The 19,865-nt window shown below is 45.1% G+C and overlaps 1 protein-coding gene across 5 annotated transcripts in view; it reads right to left on the bottom strand.

Moving 5' to 3' along the window:
* Nucleotides 1-9,822: 9,822 nt before the first annotated feature.
* LRRC4B (leucine rich repeat containing 4B) overlaps nucleotides 9,823-19,865 on the bottom strand; it is a 104,692-nt gene continuing 94,649 nt past the window's right edge. For all 5 annotated transcript variants that reach the window (XM_069946961.1, XM_069946965.1, XM_069946964.1 and 2 more), the window contains 2 exons: nucleotides 19,644-19,719; nucleotides 9,823-13,138 (listed from right to left, as the gene is read on the bottom strand). In XM_069946961.1, coding sequence (XP_069803062.1) covers nucleotides 11,152-13,080 — 1,929 coding nt within the window. In that variant the 5' untranslated portion in view covers nucleotides 13,081-13,138; nucleotides 19,644-19,719 and the 3' untranslated portion in view covers nucleotides 9,823-11,151. The remainder of the gene's footprint in view (nucleotides 13,139-19,643; nucleotides 19,720-19,865) is intronic.

The following is a 19,865-nucleotide window of genomic DNA, read 5'->3' on the forward strand; positions in this document are numbered from 1 at the left end:
TCTGACTGCTCTTGCTGAGTTTGTTCCATTATGGCCGCGATCCATGAACCATGATATATATATATATAAAACAATGCAAGGAAAGAGAACCCTGAATACTATGAGATTTACATAGTGTGCTCGCCTATTGATATGTAATAAAAGAGTTAAAATGGCCACCAATGAGTTTTATTTATTTGGTGAGAACATGAAGTACCCGGCGCAGCCGCTTCTGTAACCAGCCCAATAGCCGAAAAAATCCGAGCTCGGGGTCACAGCTGCGAACAGGGTACGAAATGTTCATGTCAATCACCATTGACTCACTAAACTCTATAAGAGACTGCGTGAACGTACACAATACAACAAAATAAGCTACTACTCACCCCGAGTATAGACACCGCCGAGATAAACATGGAGAACAATGCTCAGGATGATGGAGAGAATAAGGCCGCGGCCGCAGAGAGGAGTCGTCTTATCCGAAACTCGCTGGATTTTTAATCTAAATGCGTTACTGCCTCGGGGCTCAGGAGCGGAATAGAACTTTCTGCTTTTTAATTTTAAATGTTCTTCAGATGTCCGAGAAGAAGGGATGTGCAGATAAAAGCGGCTGACTGCGGCGGACTACTACCCCTATCGTGGAAATCTACAAAACGCATGGGAATAGGTTATCCCTGGGGAAGCTGAAGTGACTTCGCCTGCTACCGTGATTCACCGAAAATAAGACAGGGGCTTATATTAGATTATTCTCTAAAATGAGCTTATTTTGGGGGTAGGTCGGTATACCCCTACACTGTAGCCCCACTCTATAATGTAGTGAGCCACCATACTGTATGTCCCACTGGTGTTAGGCTCCTATGCTGTTAGTTCCCCTGTAGTTAGGTCTCCCCCCACCCCGAAGTTCTTCCGCCATACTCTATACATCCCCCTCTGCAGTAAGGCCTCATGTAGTGTAATTGTAACCACCTGCCATGATGTTACTCTCTCAGGTGCAGGGCCGGATTAAGGTTGGTGGAGGCCCCGGGCGACAATTTTGTTTGGGGCCTCTCATTCCCCCCCACCCCCACCCACACACAAAAAAAAGAAAACTATACAGCCATCCATACAAGTGGCTGCCTTACTGTAGGGGATTTATAATGTTCATGAACATTATACATGGCTGTGACACCGAGCTCTTCATAAATTGTAGTGAAAATGTTTGTGGATGTTAATTTTTTTCAAATTCAGTGTTGAATACTGTCAGTTTTCATTTAATTTCATGTGGGGCCCCTCTCTGCCTATTATCAGGGTGAGATCAGTGGTCCAAAGTCAATTTTATTTTTTAAATCATAATTTTGAGTTTTTACTTTGATGCCCATTTTTATGCCAACCGTGGGGTCCTTTTGGCCATATTTATCACCAATCCCCTCAGGGCCCCTCACTTACAAGCAGGTTATGAATATTATACTAATATTATATAATTTTCTGTAGGAATAATGGCTAAAACAGGAAAAATAAAAATCCTCTGAATAAGAAACCAACTTCAGCCTGGTTAATCTAGATGCTATATAACAGCAACATGGCAGCCACTATGTGGTAATGGGGACAGAGGCTATTTGTCCAGCAGTACAGCAATACTGTGCACTGTGCCACTGAAGGGGTATTGGGTTAGGGTTAGGGGCATTGTTGTGGATACTGGGGGGGGGGGGAATGGCATTAAGGGGGCAATGTGGAGAGTAGCAGAGCTGTATGTGTGTGAGCATTAATAAAAGATATGTATGTGTAACAGGCAGGTGTGTGTGTGTGTGTGTGTATGTGTGTGTAACAGGCAGTGCTGTGCTGTGGTGTTTGTGTGTACATTGAAGGGCTGGTTACCTGCTTATTTGGACATGAGCTCCTCTCCATACACATCCCCTCCGACACCTTGCAGAGTCTGGCTCCTCCCACATCACATGGGCCTAACATCACCACAGGTCCTTTAGCTCACACTGAGCAGGGTATCCCGTCCTGCAGCTGCCCTGGTGTCCTGTCTCTCAGCCATATCACAGTCCTCACAGGGAGAAGCAGGAGTCACAGGACACACAGGCTGCTGCAGCCATGGTTAGCAGCAAACAGTAAGGATACACAACACTCTATGTAAGGTTGTGTATCCTCTACTGTTTGCTTTTTTCCACAAACCCTACTTCCATGTTTGGGCTGGTGGAGGCCCCCTAGTGGTGGAGGCCCCGGGCACGTGCCCCTGGTGCCCTCCCTTTAACCCCTTAACGACATCGGGCGGCCCCGCTCTGAACCGCGCCGGTTCCGGGTGCCGCGTGTAGCCCGGGACCGTAGGTATTAGCGGGCACGGTCCGATCGCCGTGCCCGCTAATACAGTAATCAGATGCAGCTGTCAAACATGACAGCTGCATCCGATTACCGGACGCAGCGTCATCCCTGGTGTCTAGTGGGGAGATCGCTCCTCTGGGATGTTATCCCGGAGGAACGATCTCCGTTTCTGAAGCCGGCCGGGGACCGCTCCAAGATGGCGCCGTCCCCGGTTCGGCACTCGTTTACTTCCGGCTGCAGCAGCCGGAAGTAAACGAGTGCCTATCTCATGGATCTCAATGAGAGATCAAAGCACTTATACTAGAAGTCCCCCAGGGGGAATAACCCTAACCCCAGGGGGGGCTTCTAGTATAAGTGTAAAAGTTAAAAAAAAAGTGTCATTATTAGTAAAAAGCTCTGAATAAAAGTCTGAATCACCCCCCTTTTCCCAGGTTATAAATAAAAGTAAATAAATAAGGAAACAAATAAACATGTTTGCTATCGCCGCGTGCGTAATCGCCCGAACTATTAATTAATCACATTCCTGATCTCGCACGGTAAATGGCGTCAGCGCCAAAAAATCCCAAAGTGCAAAATTGCGCATTTTTGGTCGCATCAAATCCAGAAAAATTGTAATAAAAAGCGATCAAAAAGTCGTATATGCGCAATCAAGGTTGCGATAGAAAGAACACATCATGGCGCAAAAAATGACACCTGACACAGCCCCATAGACCAAAGGATAAAAGCGCTATAAGCCTGGGAATGGAGCGATTTTAAGTGTTGTATATTTGTTGACAATGGTTTAAATTTTTTACAGGCCATCAGATACAATATAAGTTATACATGTTACATATCGTTTTAATCGTAACGACTTGAGGAACATATATAACAAGTCAGTTTTACCCCAGGGCGAATGGCGTAAAAACACATTTCCCCCAAATAAACAAAATGCGTATTTTTTTTTCAATTTCACCACACTTTGAATTTTTTTCTGGTTTCGCAGTGTACTTTATGCAAAAATTCAGCCTGTCATTGCAAAGTACAATTAGTGACGCAAAAAATAAGGGCTCATGTGGGTCTCTAGGTGGAAAAATGCAAGTGCTATGGCCTTTTATGCACAAGGAGGAAAAAACGAAAACGCAAAAATCGAAATTTGCTCTGTCCTTAAAGGGTTAATCCGGCCCTGCTTAGGTGTCACACCAAGTGCTGTCAGCTGTGATTTCCATTTCAGCCACTAGATGTCTCACTCTCCCCAGTGCACTGCTGCAGTGTGGGTAAGGGTTTTAGCTTTGTGTTATGTTGACCAATCACGGTCTGAAACTCCACACCCTCAACACACTCTCTATTTTCCTCTTTCCTTTTACACTACCCTACATAGGATAGGTGTTTCCTACCAGGGGGAAGTCTAACTTCTGACCTAGTTGAGCTCAGTTCAGTTCAGTAAAGACTGAGACCAGTATGCAATGTGAAACCCTAGAGGTGGGGTAACTGGAAGACTAGGACCAACCTTTGCCTATGTGGAGAATTCTTCAGTCAGGAAAGTCATTCCGTAAGGAAAAGGCAGAGGGACTGATCCCCAGTAAGGCAAAACTACTAAGAGCCGAGGCACCTTACTAACACACGCTCATCCACCTGGGGAAATCTTCAGTGGGAGCTCAACCTAGAGACAGAGACCTAGAACTCGTACTACCTCACAGGGCGGTCTCAGAACTTGTGTATGCAGAAGGCAGCGGTCAGATATACAGTATATAAGTATCTATACATGAGTATGAGAAGTCCTTTCAAGTTTCCTTAAACACATCTCAGGAGAGTACTGTGACTACTTAGACAAGGGTTCCCATCCGGCCCCCATACTACCATCGCACAGAAGTCTTGTCTTTTCCTACTGCTTCTCAAGTCTACCTCAAGGTTTCCTCTAAGGTATGGCTGTATTTTTGCACTAGCACTTGTGAGCAGTTCTCCTTAGTATACTGTGTATTGCACTGAAGGTATTTTAAAGGGGTAGTGCGGCGCTCAGAAATTATTTACAGAATAACACACATTACAAAGTTATACAACTTTGTAATGTATGTTATGTCTGTGAATTGCCCTGTTCCCCGTGTCCCCCCACCCCCACCCGTGTACCTGGAAGTGTGTGGTGCATTATACATTACCTGATCCGTGTCGAGGGCCGTCCGCCATCTTGTGCCAAACGTCATCTTCGGACGGACGGCCGAGTCGCTGCCGCCCGTCCCCCCTCCGCCGCGTCAGCACAGTTATGCTCAGCCAATCGCGGCTGAGCGGCTAATGACGCGGCGGAGGGGGGAACGGCATTCGGAACAGTCGGAGCTGTTCGCCGTCCGCCCGAAGAAGACGTCTCTGAATGAAGATAGCAGACTGGTGTCAGCACGTGACAGGTATGTATAGCGCACCACACTTCCGGGTACACAGGTGGGGGTGGTGGGACACGGGGAAGGGGGCCATTCACAGACATAACATACATTACAAAGTTGTATAACTTTGTAATGTGTGTTATTCTGTGAATAATTTCTGAGCGCCGCACTACCCCTTTAAGTAAAGCTCAACTCCTGGACTTTCTTGTGCTGCACCTGTACCTACACCTCACACCAGTTCTACCAAGGTCCTGTGGCCGTGTGTCCAGGGATGGGTATTACCACTTTTGGCCACCCTGACAAAGTAGCCCTGGGCCACAGCACCTCCATACTGTATACCTCCCCCTCTGTAGTTGTCCCCCATACTGTATACCCCACTCCCCCCTCTGTAGTTGTCCCCCCATACTGTATACCTCCCTCCCCCTCTGTAGTTGTTCCCCCACACTGTATACCTCCCTCCTCTGTAGTTGTCCCCCCCATACTGTATACCTCCCTCCTCTGTAGTTGTCCCCCCCCATACTGTATACCTCCCTCCTCTGTAGTTGTCCCCCCCATACTGTATACCTCCCTCCCCCTCTGTAGTTGTTCCCCCACACTGTATACCTCCCTCCCTCTGTAGTTGCCCCCCCATACTGTATACCTCCCTCCCTCCTCTGTAGTTGTCCCCCCATACTGTATACCTCCCTCCTCTGTAGTTTCCCCCCCATACTGTATACCCCCCTCCCCCCTCTGTAGTTGTCCCCCCATACTGTATACCTCCTCCCCCTCTGTAGTTGTTCCCCCATACTGTATACCTCCCTCCCTCCTCTGTAGTTTTTCCCCCCATACTGTATACCTCCCTCCCTCCTCTGTAGTTGTCCCCCCATACTGTATACCTCCCTCCTCTGTAGTTTCCCCCCCATACTGTATACCCCCCTCCCCCCTCTGTAGTTTCCCCCCCATACTGTATACCCCCCTCCCCCCTCTGTAGTTGTCCCCCCATACTGTATACCTCCTCCCCCTCTGTAGTTGTTCCCCCATACTGTATACCTCCCTCCCTCCTCTGTAGTTGTCCCCCCCCCATACTGTATACCTCCCTCCCTCCTCTGTAGTTTTTCCCCCCATACTGTATACCTCCCTCTGTAGTGCACCGAAGAGCACTGTACTAACTTAGGAGCAAGGTACTAACTGCCATGCATATTGCGGCCATGTATAGAGCGGCTATGTATCGAGCAGCCATGTGTAGTGTGGCCATGTATGGAGTAACCATGTATAGAGCGGCCATGTAGAGAGCGGCCATGTATAGTGCGGACATGTAGAGAGCGGCCATGTATAGAGCGGCTATGTATAGAGCAGCCATGTATAGAGCAGCCATGTATAGAGCAGCCATGTATAGAGCTGCCATGTATAGAGCGGCCATGTATAGGGCAGCCATGTATAGAGCGGCTATGTATAGAGCGGCTATGTATAGAGCGGCAATGTATAGAGCGGCCATGTATATTATAGCCATGTATGGAGCGGCCATGTATATAACAGCCATGTATAGAGCGGCCATGTATAGAGCGGCCATGTATAGAGCGGCTATGTATAGAGCGGCAATGTATAGAGCGGCCATGTATATTATAGCCATGTATGGAGCGGCCATGTATATAACAGCCATGTATAGAGCGGCCATGTATAGAGCGGCCATGTATAGAGCGGCTATGTATAGAGCGGCAATGTATAGAGCGGCCATGTATATTATAGCCATGTACGGAGCGGCCATGTATATTACAGCCATGTACGGAGCGGCCATGTATATTACAGCCATGTATAGAGCGGCCATGTATAGGGCAGCCATGTACGGAGCAGCCATGTATAGGGCAGCAATGTACGGAGCGGCCAAGTACGGAGCGGCCATGTATAGAGCGGCTATGTATAGAGCGGCCATGTATAGAGCGGCCATGTATATAACAGCCATGTATAGTGCGGACATGGATAGAGTGGCCATGTATAGTGCGGCCATGTATATTATAGCCATGTATGGAGCGGCCATGTATAGTGCAGCCATGTATAGAGCGGCTATGTATATTATAGCCATGTATGGAGCGGCCATGTATATAACAGCCATGTATAGAGCGGCCATGTATAGTGCAGCTATGTATAGAGCGGCTATGTATAGAGCGGCAATGTATAGAGCGGCCATGTATATTATAGCCATGTACGGAGCGGCCATGTATATTACAGCCATGTACGGAGCGGCCATGTACTGTATATAACAGCTATGTATGGAGCAGCCATGTATATTATAGCCATGTATGGAGCCTGCATGTATATTGCAACCATATATATTGCAGCCATGTATAGAGCAACCATGTATATTACAGCCATGTATAGAGCGGCCATGTATAGGGCAGCCATGTACGGAGCAGCCATGTATAAGGCAGCCATGTACGGAGCAGCCATGTATAAGGCAGCCATGTACGGAGCAGCCATGTATAAGGCAGCCATGTACGGAGCAGACATGTATAAGGCAGCCATGTACGGAGCAGCCATGTATAAGGCAGCCATGTACGGAGCAGCCATGTATAGGGCAGCCATGTATGGAGCAGCCATGTACGGAGCAGCCATGTATAAGGCAGCCATGTACGGAATGGCCATGTATAGAGTGGCCATGTATAGAGCGGCCATGTACGGAGCGGCCATGTATAGAGCGGCCATGTATAGGGCAGCCATGTACGGAGTGGCCATGTACGGAGCAGCCATGTATATTACAGCCGTGTATAGAGCGGCCATGTACGGAGCAGCCATGTATATCGCAGCCTTGTATATTACAGCCATGTATAATGCGGCCATGTACGGAGCTGCCATGTATAGGGAAACATGTATAGGGCAGCCATGTATATCGCAGCCGTGTATATTGCAGCCATGTACGGAGCAGCCGTGCATATTGCAGCCATGTACGGAGCAGCCGTGTATATTACAGCCATGTATATCGCAGCCGTGTATTTTGCAGCCATGTACGGAGCAGCCGTGTATATCGCAGCCGTGTATATTACAGCCGTGTATTTTGCAGCCATGTACGGAGCAGCCGTGTATATTGCAGCCATGTACGGAGCAGCCGTGCATATTGCAGCCATGTACGGAGCAGCCGTGTATATTACAGCCATGTATATCGCAGCCGTGTATTTTGCAGCCATGTACGGAGCAGCCGTGTATATTGCAGCCGTGTATATTACAGCCATGTATATCGCAGCTGTGTATATCGCAGCCGTGTATATTGCGGCCGTGTACGGAGCAGCCGTGTATATTGCAGCTGTGTATATCGCAGCCGTGTATATTACAGCCATGTATATCGCAGCCGTGTATATTGCAGCTGTGTACATATTACAGCTGAGGCCCTGACATGGCTTCCTGATGTGACTCATGGCGTGTGAGATGTATGGAGGAGGGAAGAGTTCTTACATAGCAATGATTTTCTGTCTCGTCCGTCTTGCTGAATCAGAGGCGGCTCCATTACAGGATTCTCCTGACGAACCATTATTATAAGGAAACGGGAGTCTGAGTCTTTACTGTAATATTGAGTGATACTAAAGAAGCTGACTGAGGAGGAAGAGGAGAAGAAGGCGGCTCACTCAGTGTAATCTGAACCCCATTCTAGAAATGTACCGCTCTAGGAGGAATCAGCACAATCTTATTGCTTACACCATACTTTATGTTTGTATTTCCACACGGTCCTTATTCCCCATCTGAATAGTCTTCATTAAAGAGGGGTACTCCAGTGGAAAAAAAATCAAATCAACTGGTGTCAGAAAGTTAGATTTGTAGATTTGTAATTTACTGTCATCTCCAGTTTTCCAGTACTTATCAGCTGCTGTATGTCCTGCAGTAAGTGGTGTATTCTTTCCAGTCTGACACAGTGCTCTCTGCTGCCACCTCTTTTGTCCATAGCAAAAACAAATCCCCATGGAATACCTCTCCTGCTCTCCAGACTGGAGAGAATACACCACTTCCTGCAGGACGTACAGCAACTGATAAGTTTCCTGAGACTGGATACAGCTTTTTCAGGCACCTGGAGTGGTACAGAGTTCAAAGGCAGCAGGCTGACAAGCCGACGGCCGAGCCTGGCAAAGCACTTCGCTAGTACAGTAAATTCACTCATTCTTAGTTCTGTTTCCATTGGAAGGAAACGTCCAAGGAGACCAGTCGCATAATAGACTATCCCGTGAATCACAACACTTGGAAAGCAGCTTCTTCAAGATTAAACAAATTGGCTGATTCATAAAAGGAGAAGTCCGGCGAAAATTTTTGTTAAAGTATTGTATTGCCTCCCGAAAGTTATACAAATCACCAATATACGGGAAATGCACATAGTGCTTTTTTCTGCATTTACTTCTGCATCAAGGCTTCATTTCCTCAATAAAATGGTGATGTCACTTCCTGGATAACATGGTGATGTCACTTCCTGGATAACATGGTGATGTCACTTCCTGGATAACATGGTGATGTCACTTCCTGGATAACATGGTGAGGTCATGACCCGACTCCCAGAGCTGTGCGGGCTGTGGCTGCTGGAGGGGGTGATGGCAGAGGGACACAGGGCACTGGAGGGACACTGAGCATCCCTCTGCCATCATCCTGTCCAGAAGCCACAGCCCGCACAGCTCTGGGAGTCAGGTCGTGACATCACTATGTTATCCATGAAGTGACATTACCATGCTATTCAGGAAGTGACATCACCATGTTATCCAGGAAGTGACATCACCATGTTATCCAGGAAGTGACATCACCATTTTATCCAGGAAGTGGCATCACCATTTATATCCAGGAAGTGACATCACCATGTTATCCAGGAAGTGACATCACCATTTTTATCCAGGAAATGACATCACCATGTTATCCAGGAAGTGACATCACCATGTTATCCAGGAAGGGACATCACCATTTTTTCCAGGAAGTGAAGCCTTGATGCAGTAGTAAGTGCAGGGAAAAAAGCACTTTATAAGCATTTCCCGTAATAAGTGTATAATGGTGATTTGCATAACTTTTGGGGGGCAATAGAATACTTAAATAAAAATTTTCGGCGTACTTCTCCTTTAAATTCTCTGAATTTTACTGTAGATTGTCTCCCACTTTACTATTAGTCTTCAGGCCCCCATACACGCATCGGCCATCTCTACAGAGGAGGGTGTTTCCCCTATCAAGACATATATCCACAAGAAGAGCGTCTTTTCATTATTTTTATTATACTTTTGTTGCAGACTCTTGGCAATGTCACCAACTTAGCTTGTTACTTTCCCTCTCAATAAAGAGCCACAGACATATTATAATCTTTTTCTGTTCTTATAACAAGAATACATTTCCCACCCGATCAAAATCTTCCAAAAAAAAAAAAAAAAAAGAAAGAAAGAAAAAAAAGAAAATAAAAATCAAAGCAACTAATCACCCACCCGGAAAAAAAAAAAGGAGGGAGGACTTAAAAAGTTCATATTAACTTCATTATTTCACACACCTTACACTTTTTGATAGAAATCCAGACAAAATAACTGGCCCAAATATTCCTGTGGCAGAAGTTTCAAAATCTTAAAGTTCTCCGTGTTCCTTTCCCAAAAACAAAAATATTTAGTAAAAACTGTTTTTTTTTTCTTTTTTTTCATACAGTTTTCATTTTATGTAAAGTTCTGAAGATAATTGGCACATCTGTAAAGGGTTATATGGCACAGTACCTTTGAAAATAAAGTTCTCTTCAAGGTTGTAAACACCTTTTGATATTTTGTTATTTTATTTTATTTCATTTTTTTTTTTATAAAAGCATCATGAAAACCCTCAGAGAAGGATGATGACATCAAGTGGCAAGGAACAACCTTCCTCCCAATTCCTTCCCACAATACTCAGTTCTGACTCGTAACACATTGTCCAAACTATTACAAAGAAAACCATCTTACAATCACTGGGGCCTGTACTGCATTTACTTTTCTCGGTCATAGCAGGCACCCATGGTAATGAGTGAATGGAAAAAAAAAATCTATCTGTAATTTTTTTTTCTACTTGGAAAAAGATCACTGTTGTCACCGATCAGGAGGATCCAACAGAGACTCCTTAGTGACACTATTTAAAAAAAAAAAAAAATCTCCTTCCGAAATCTCTCGAATGATTTTTCCTGTTCTCAACCTCTTTGATGAAAATAGATCTGAAATAGAATTTACACATAAAGAGCTGTACCACAAAATAAGCATTTTCATACTTTTTTTTTCCTTTTCGGAACTTTCCCTTTTCACTTTTTTTTTTCTTTTTTGTTTTTTAGTAATACATCAGGTAGTCAGAGAATGAATCATCCCTTTAAAGTTATCAAAAGAGTCTTGACTTCGCGTTGTGTCAGTGCTTCGTTTGGGGGCACCTCAGTATTTCAATGGGTATTTGGAAACAGGAAGATGGAGTATTGTGTGACTGTTAACCCAGAGATACGCTCACGTATTTACGGTTTTTAGCTAGGTCGTCTTCATTCTCATACTCTGGCGAAAAAAAGAGTTTGACAAACTTTTCTCAGTACCCTTCGGAGGAGCTAAATCTGTGTTTCTTGCACATTTTCCTTCGAGCTGCTTTTGAACAGGAGGGGTTCGTGGATGGAGTTCAGCATGGGGTTTTTGGCACAGTTAAGTGTTCCTGTATTGTTGTTATAGTGGGACTTAAATGCCGTATAATGGTTAAGGTGATCATGCTCGATAGCCGGGAGTGCCATGTGGTTGTCTCCTGGGGCAGTAGCTGGTATTTCATCTTCCACATTAATAATTTCAATAGTTCGTGTTGGCCCGTGATGTTTGTGTAGCTGGTGCTGTTTACGGAGTTTGTAAAATGCGATTAACATAACAGCTGCCATAAATGTGATGGCCACGAAGCACCCTATGATGATCTTTGTTGTCTTCATGACGTCATCTAGATCTTTCATGATGTTTTCCGTCACATCGGTAATAGGGATAGTGAATGTCTTCTCGGTGGAGCGGGTGCTTCGAGGAGTAAGAGATGTGGTGGAATATGTTATCCCCCATCGGACTGTTGTTGTTGTTGGACCAGGTTCTTTTTCGACTGGCTTTGTTTCCTCTGGGGATGAATCCATAGTTTCCACAGTCACCGTCGTAAAGTAAGTATAGTCAGTGGTAGCTGGGTCAACGACAGCGGAAACGTTAAGTGTAGCGGATGCTGTGGTATTTCCTGCTGCGTTGGTGACCATACACGTGTACTGTCCTGTGTCCTGTACCGTAACATTTGTAAAATTCAGTGTGCCGTCATGTAAAACAGAGATACGTACTCTATAAGAACCATGAGTCATCAATGTCCCATTTGGCGTTAACCAGTTGACCGATGTCATGGACGTGCCAGTTCTGCATTTGAGCTCAGCGGCCATGCCCTCGGTTACATTGAGGTCAGTGGGAGGCTCCACTATTACCGGGGCATAGCACGTGAAGTGACTCTGATCAAGCTCCCCTATGTATCTAGTTTTTAGGTTTGGCGGGGAATGACAACGCGCACAACAGGTTGTATTGTTGGGTACAGTCTCCTTTAGCCACCAGCTTAACCACAAAATGTCACAATTGCAATGCCAAGGATTATGGTTAAGGTGTACTCGCTCCAGGCGGTGAAGAGGAGTAAAAAGATCATGGGGAAGAGACATTAAATTGTTGTGAGAAAGATTAAGTTCCTCCAATGATTTCAAATCATCGAAGGCATTGCGTTCTATGGTGGCCACATGAGCGTGCATCAGCCATAACTTTCTCAGACTGCTCAGCCCTTGAAAAGAGCCGGGGCGAATCATTTCTAGACGATTTCCAGACAACTCTAGTTCTTCCAGCCTGACCAATGCTGTTAAGTTGGGAATATCTTTTAAATTGCACATGCCCAGATTTAGGTATCTTAAGTTTACAAGACCCTCGAAAGCAGCTTCGGAAATATACTCCAACTTCTTCAGTTCTCCCAAATCAAGTCGCCTCAAAGAAGGAACTCTGTTGAAAGCGTATGATGGGATACTCTCAATAGGGTTGTTTCTTAGCCACAGCTCCCTTAGCTTGGATAGATATTCAAAGGCTTGAGTAGGAACAGTGGTCAAGCGATTATCAAAAAGCTCCAGTGTGCTCAAGTTTGGGAGTCCATTAAAAGCACCAACCTCAATCTTGCGAATAAGATTTTTGCTGAGCTGTAATATTTCCAAATGTCGGAGGTGCTTAAAAGTGTCTGTTTTGATAACCTGAATAACGTTCTCCTGAAGGTTCAGGTATCGCGTATTGACTGAGATGCTTTCGGGCACTTCTTGCAGGTCTTTGCGTGTACAAGCCACTCGGCTGGCCTGATTGCTGCAAGAACAGGCAGCGGGACAAGATGTTGGAGATGTTCCTCCCAGGGCCAGGGATGAGACCCATGAGATAAGTAAAACTTGCTTCAAAATCATTCTAAAAATCTTCAAACCAAGCATCCTGTGGGTGCAATGGTTGGTGACCATCTTCTATTTTCATAGTTCAAAACTAGTCCTCCAGGTTTATCATCTCAGTTACAGGGACCTTAAATATAAAAAAAAAACAAGGCATGAGAATAAGGGACAACATTACAGTACACTTGAGATCATACAAATGCTTACCTATGGCCTGCAAGAGTACATACAAATGTAACATGCTTTCTATCTAAACTAAGCGGCCCATCGCAGGCCCACTACAACCCTTTTATGTACCCACTTAAAGGAGAAGTCTGGTAAAAATTTTATTAAAGTATTGTATTGCCCCACAAAAGTTCCTGGATAACATGGTGATGTCACGACCCGACTCCCAGAGCTGTGCGGGCTGTGGCTGCTGGAGAGGATGCTCAGTGTCCCTCCAGTGCCCTGTGTCCCTCAGTGTCCCCCTGCTATCATTCTCTCCAGCAGCCACAGCCCACACAGCTCTGGGAGTCGGGTCGTGACATCACCATATTATCCAGGAAGTGAGGCCTTGATGCAGTAGTAAGTGCAGGGAAAAACACTTTATGTGCATTTCCTGTAATAAGTGTATATTGGTGATCTGTATAACTTTTGGGGGCCAATCCAATACTTTAATAAAAATTTTCGCCAGACTTCTCCTTTAAAGAGGTAGACAATTATATAGGAGAAAAAATAGGAGAATATACAAAAAGGACCTGTCAGCTCTAGTGCTATGTTTTAATAAATTCCTCTTTTCCTAAGCTTTGAGTTTTAATTTTGGGGAGGGGGTCCATGCAATGTCTGAGACTACCCGATCAAAGCGCACATAATCACACTGTGCAGAGACACGCCCCTTTGGCAAGGGTACTAGTCACACCCAGGAGGAATAACTGCAGGAATACAGAATGCAAGGAATACAGATTTTACCAAAGAGTCCAGTCGTGAATGGTACCAAGGAATAGAAGAGTCATTTTTTTTTATTTTTTTTATGTTTTTGATTTTACTGTTCATGTAAGAAAGTAAGAGCTGAGTGAAATGTCTGTTACTGTGGCCTTTGGGCTATGAAAGGAAGAAATGCTCTGCAGCGTTAATGGGCTTATGATATTCTGCAGAAAATGTAGTGCTAACTGGTATGTAAAACATGAATATAAATGAATGTTATTTGTAGGGATTTTGCTGATAATAATCTACGTAATTCAAGGAGGGTTTTGAAAGAACAGTTGGCCACATTCCGATAAATCAGAACTGTAGACTAGAGCCTATTGACTTCTTATTTCTTTAATTAGCTCTGGTTCTTGGCAATGAATCTATCCTTCTAAAAAGATCCTAAAGGTGCCCCGGCATCTTATACTAAAGTTGGCCGAGCACAGTGCCATCGACAGGTTCAGCTGACAGTATAGGGCGTATGGCAATATCTTGACCTTCTACCGACAGATGGTGTCAATGGAGACAAGGTTTGGGTATGCTGGATTTTTGCCACCCAACTCTTCTGTGGCTTACCCCTCCCTTCCTCATAGGGAACGCGTGAATGTTTGGCCGTTAGGGAGGCTGGGAGAGATAACTAATGTTTGGGTACTGAAATTGTATGACCAGCTTTAGGGTTTTGGCCTGTTTACGACCATGTCCCATACTGGACAAGTCCTGGGCTACATAGGTTTATAGCTCCTGTGATCGAGCATGAGCAGGTTGGATCTGTAACTGTTAGAGACAATCAGGGACCTGGAATGGAGAATAGCAGCAGTAAGCGACTGTGTCTGCCATCTCCATTACCATCTCCATAGCACTCAATACATTTAACACAGGGAATAGCATTTTTGTAAAGGATAATAAAACCCAGATCATAAAAAAAAAAAAAAACACCACCCACACCAATACAAAGCGTTGCCATAGCCGCCAGTTCACTCAGGACTATATATATCTCATATATCAAAACGACAGAAACAAACTGGGAAAACCCAATCTGATACTTAATTTTCCTGGTATAGTGTAACGCTATAAAACTATGCAAAAAGTCACTGGATGTATCGAAATTTTTATGTATTGAAACTCTTTGATGATAAAAGGGGTTAAGTCTAGATTCCCCTTGATGTAATCTACAGAGTGCGGCAGCTTATCCATACACACGATATCTGTCAGTCAAGCATTCATGTGCTCTGAATGGAGAGGGGGGACACGCAGCTGCCAGTCTACTCTGGCGTCTTCTTATCTATGTGAGAACAGAAGGATTGGGGTGATGAAGTTCAACGTATGCGAAGGTCTCCATTCACAACACATGATCAGCCGCTCCGTAGGTTGGGTGGAGCCATGTCTTCTGTATGGGGGCCTTAGAGACTTGGTTGACCCTTTCAAGGTCGTGAGCAATTAACATCTTAATCTTACGGACGTTTGAAAAGGAGCCCAACCCTTTTGTAAAAGTTGGGAGTCTCAGTAGATTTCTAGTGATTAGAAATGATCAAGGCAGCGGCTCGTATAAAAAAAAATCACAAGTCTCTTTATCAAGAAAGGAAAGAATACACAGGAGAATCATGGTGGGGCGAGCTGTCATCTTTAAAGGTGCCATTTAATGTATCCTATAATGTACTGAAAAAAATTGAAGGAAAAAAAAAACTTGCATTGGACTAAATGGAAAAAAATGAAGGAATTCCACCATTTTTTTCGTAGGGTAAAATTTTTAACATATAATTTTGTTATATGTTACTACTATTAACTTGGTGACACCCATTCTGAGACCGATAACGTTTAGTTTTTTTGGGATCTGAAAAATGAATTTAGAAAAAAACATAAAAAGAATATTCCACTGCTCAAAAAATAAAGGGAACGCTTATACAACACAATGTATCTCCGAGTCAATGACATTTCTGTGATATCACCCTGTCCAGATATGAAGCAGCACAGACTGTGAATCCATTTCTTCTGCTATTGTGCAAATGTAACAGAGAACGGGTAGAAATGATCATCAATAAGCATGACACCCCCTACAAAGAAGTGGTGCTGCAGGTGGGGGCCACAGACCATTTCTCGAGTCTCATAGTTTTTGGCTGTTATTTTGGTCACTTTTGCATTTTGTCATTGCTCTTACCCATAGAGGTAGAACAAGGGTGGTGTCTACAACCTACAGAGGGTGCTCAGGTCGTGCAGCTCATCCAGGATGGCACATCAGTGGGAGCTGAGCAAGAAGGTTTGCTGTGTCTGTCAGCATAATGTCCAGAGCAGATACCAGGAGACATGGAGGAGGCCATAGTGTCCAGAGCATGGAGCAGATACCAGGAGACATGGAGGAGGCCTTAGTGTCCAGAGAATGGAGCAGATACCAGGAGACATGGAGGAGGCCTTAGTGTCCAGAGAATGGAGCAGATACCAGGAGACATGGAGGAGGCCATAGTGTCCAGAGCACGGAGCAGTTACCAGGAGACGTGGAGGAGGCCTAGTGTCCAGAGCATGGAGCAGATACCAGGAGACATGGAGGAGGCCATAGTGTCCAGAGCATGAAGCAGATACCAGGAGACATGGAGAAGGCTGTAGTGTCCAGAGAATGAAGCAGATACCAGGAGACATGGAGGAGGCCATATTGTCCAGAGCATGGAGCAGATACCAGGAGACATGGAGGAGGCCATAGTGTCCAGAGCATGGAGCAGATACCAGGAGACATGGAGGAGGCCGCAGTGTCCAGAGCATGAAGCAGATACCAGGAGACATGGAGGAGGCCGTAGTGTCCAGAGCATGAAGCAGATACCAGGAGACACGGAGGAGGCCGTAGTGTCCAGAGCATGGAGCAGATACCAGGAAACTTGGAGGAGGCCATAGTGTCCAGAGCATGGAGCAGATACCAGGAGACTTGGAGGAGGCCATAGTGTCCAGAGCATGGAGCAGATACCAGGAGACATGGAGGAGGTCGTAGTGTGCAGAGCAAGGAGCAAATACCAGAAGACATAGAGGAGGCCGTAGTGTCCAGAGCATGAAGCAGATACCAGGAGACATGGGGGAGGCTGTAGTGTCCAGAGAATGAAGCAGATACCAGGAGACATGGAGGAGGTCGTAGTGTGCAGAGCATGAAGCAGATACCAGGAGACATGGAGGAGGCCGTAGTGTCCAGAGCATGGAGCAGATACCAGGAGACATGGAGGAGGCCGTAGTGTCCAGAGCATGGAGCAGATACCAGGAGACATGGAGGAGGCCGTAGTGTCCAGATAATGAAGCAGATACCAGGAGACATAGAGGAGGCCGTAGTGTCCAGAGAATGAAGCATATACCAGGGGACATGGAGGAGGTCGTAGTGTGCAGAGCATGAAGCAGATACCAGGAGACATGGAGGAGGCCGTAGTGTCCAGATAATGAAGCAGATACCAGGAGACATAGAGGAGGCTGTAGTGTCCAGAGAATGAAGCAGATACCAGGGGACATGCAGCAGGTCGTAGTGTGCAGAGCATGGAGAAAATACCAGGAAACATGGAGGGGGCCTTAGTGTCTAGAGCATCGAGCAGATACCAGGAGACATGGAGGGCAACAACCCAGCAGCAAGACCGCTACCTCCTCCACACAAGCCCTGCACAATGACCTCAAGCAGCCACTACTTTCCAAGTGTCTGCTTAAACTGTCAGAAACAGACTTCATGAGGGTGGTACGAGGGCTTAACGTCGACCTTACAGCCCAACACCGTGCAGGACGATTGGCATTTGCCAAAGAACACTAAGACAGGCATATTCAGCATTTGCGGTCTGTGCTCTTCACAGATGAGAGCAGGTTCACACTGAGCATGTTACAGATGTGACAGAGTCTGGGGACACCTTGGAAACGTCCTGCTGCCTGCAGCATCCTCAAGAGTGACTGGTTGGGCAGTGGGTCAGTGATGGTGTGGGGCTGCACAGCCCTCCATGTGCCAGAGGTACTCTGTCTGCCATTAGGTATCGGTATCGAGATCAGACCCCTTGTGAGACCATATGCTGGTGCGGTTGGCTCTTGGTTTCTTCTGATGCAGGACAATGCTAGAGTTGGATTCCCAGACCTGAATCCCATTGAGCACATCTAGGACATCATGTCTCCTCCATCCACCAATGTCACGTTGCAGCACAGACTTTTTAGGAGTTGGTGGATGCTTTAGTCCAGGTCTGGGACGAGATCCCTCAGGAGACCATCCACCGCCTCACCAGCCGTTGTAGGGAGGTCATACAGACATGTGGAGGTCAAACACAATACTCAGCTTAATTTCCTTGTCTTGAGGCATTTCCACTGAATTAGATCAGAATTTAATGTGATTTTAAGTATCTTTCCGCATCTAGACTTCTTTGGGATAATAATCCAGACCTCCATGGGATAATAATCCAGACCTCCACGGGACAATAATCCAGACCTCCACGGGACAATAATCCAGACCTCCATGGGATATTACTCCAGACCTCCATGGGATATTAGTCCAGACCTCCATGGATAATAATCCAGACCTCCATGGGATATTACTCCAGACCTCCATGGGATATTAGTCCAGACCTCCATGGGATAATAATCCAGACCTCCATGGGATATTAGTCCAGACCTCCATGGGATAATAATCCAGACCTCCATGGGATATTACTCCAAACCTCCATGGGATATTAGTCCAGACCTCCATGGGATAATAATCCAGACCTCCACGGGACAATAATTCAGACCTCCATGGGATAATATTCCAAATCTCCATGGGATAATAATCCAGACCTTTATGGGACAATAATCCAGACCTCCATGGGATAATAATCCAGACCTCCATGGGACAATAATCCAGACCTCCATGGGATTTTAATCCAGATTTCCATGGGATATTAATCCAGAGCTCCATGGGGCATTAATCCAGAGCTCCATGGGATAATAATCCAGAGCTCCATGGGGTAAATTTATTCAAATTTACAGAATAGTTTTATTGTTCTCAATGCTTTCCACTAAGTAAACAATAAATATTTATAGCTGGAACATTTCATTCATCTAGGGTGTGTTTTTTCTAGGGTTCCCTTTATTTTTGGGCACCCTAAAACTGTTATAAAAACTTATCAAAAAGTCATATGAACCCCAAAAAGGTACCAAAAGAAAGGATGGGTTGTCCCTCAAAAACACGCCCTTACATTACTCTTTATTGTGAAAAACAAAAAATATTATAAATTTGATATTACCCTAACTGGATTAACCCAAAAATTAAAGGAAACAGAAAAAATGTGGACAGTGATTTTAAAAAAAATAAATCTTTTTTTTTTTGTTTTGTTTTTAATAACCATATCCCTCCAAAGGGTTATAAGCTAAATGTATCCCCAAAATGGCAGCACTGAAAATGACAACTTATCCCACAAAAAAACAATCCTTTGGGATTTTTGGACTATCACAACTGAAAAACTTAGAAAACAAAAACTGTGTTCTAAGGGCAAAAACGACCATGTGGGTCCTCAATGTCAGGCGATGGGTTACTGAAGAGTCGCAACATTATGGAAAGTCTGGCAGAGGTGATCAATGTAAAAGTCTAGAGTGAAGCAGAATCTACAATGTATGGCTGCATGTGAACATGGATTAGAGAAGGTCACATTATAGAAGGTCCTTCCGTCAGGTTCTCCGGAGACATCTGAAGAATGACTGGGGTGATCACAACAACTTACCGTGAATCTCTGGTTCTACATCCCTGTCAATATTCAATGTACAAGTCAGTCCTTGAAGCTTCGTATTATTCAACACCTATGGAAAATCCAAACGCTTGATTTAGTATCATGATCTAAGGCTGAGTACAACAAGAACAATCACTTCCATAAACATCCAGTCTCTACCAGCAAAAGATAAAATACACAATTTCCTATGTTCAATGCTTCAGCTCCGTCACAGGG

This window comes from Dendropsophus ebraccatus, chromosome 12 (genome assembly GCF_027789765.1).
Source record: "Dendropsophus ebraccatus isolate aDenEbr1 chromosome 12, aDenEbr1.pat, whole genome shotgun sequence".
In the NCBI taxonomy this organism is placed as follows: domain Eukaryota; kingdom Metazoa; phylum Chordata; class Amphibia; order Anura; family Hylidae; genus Dendropsophus; species Dendropsophus ebraccatus.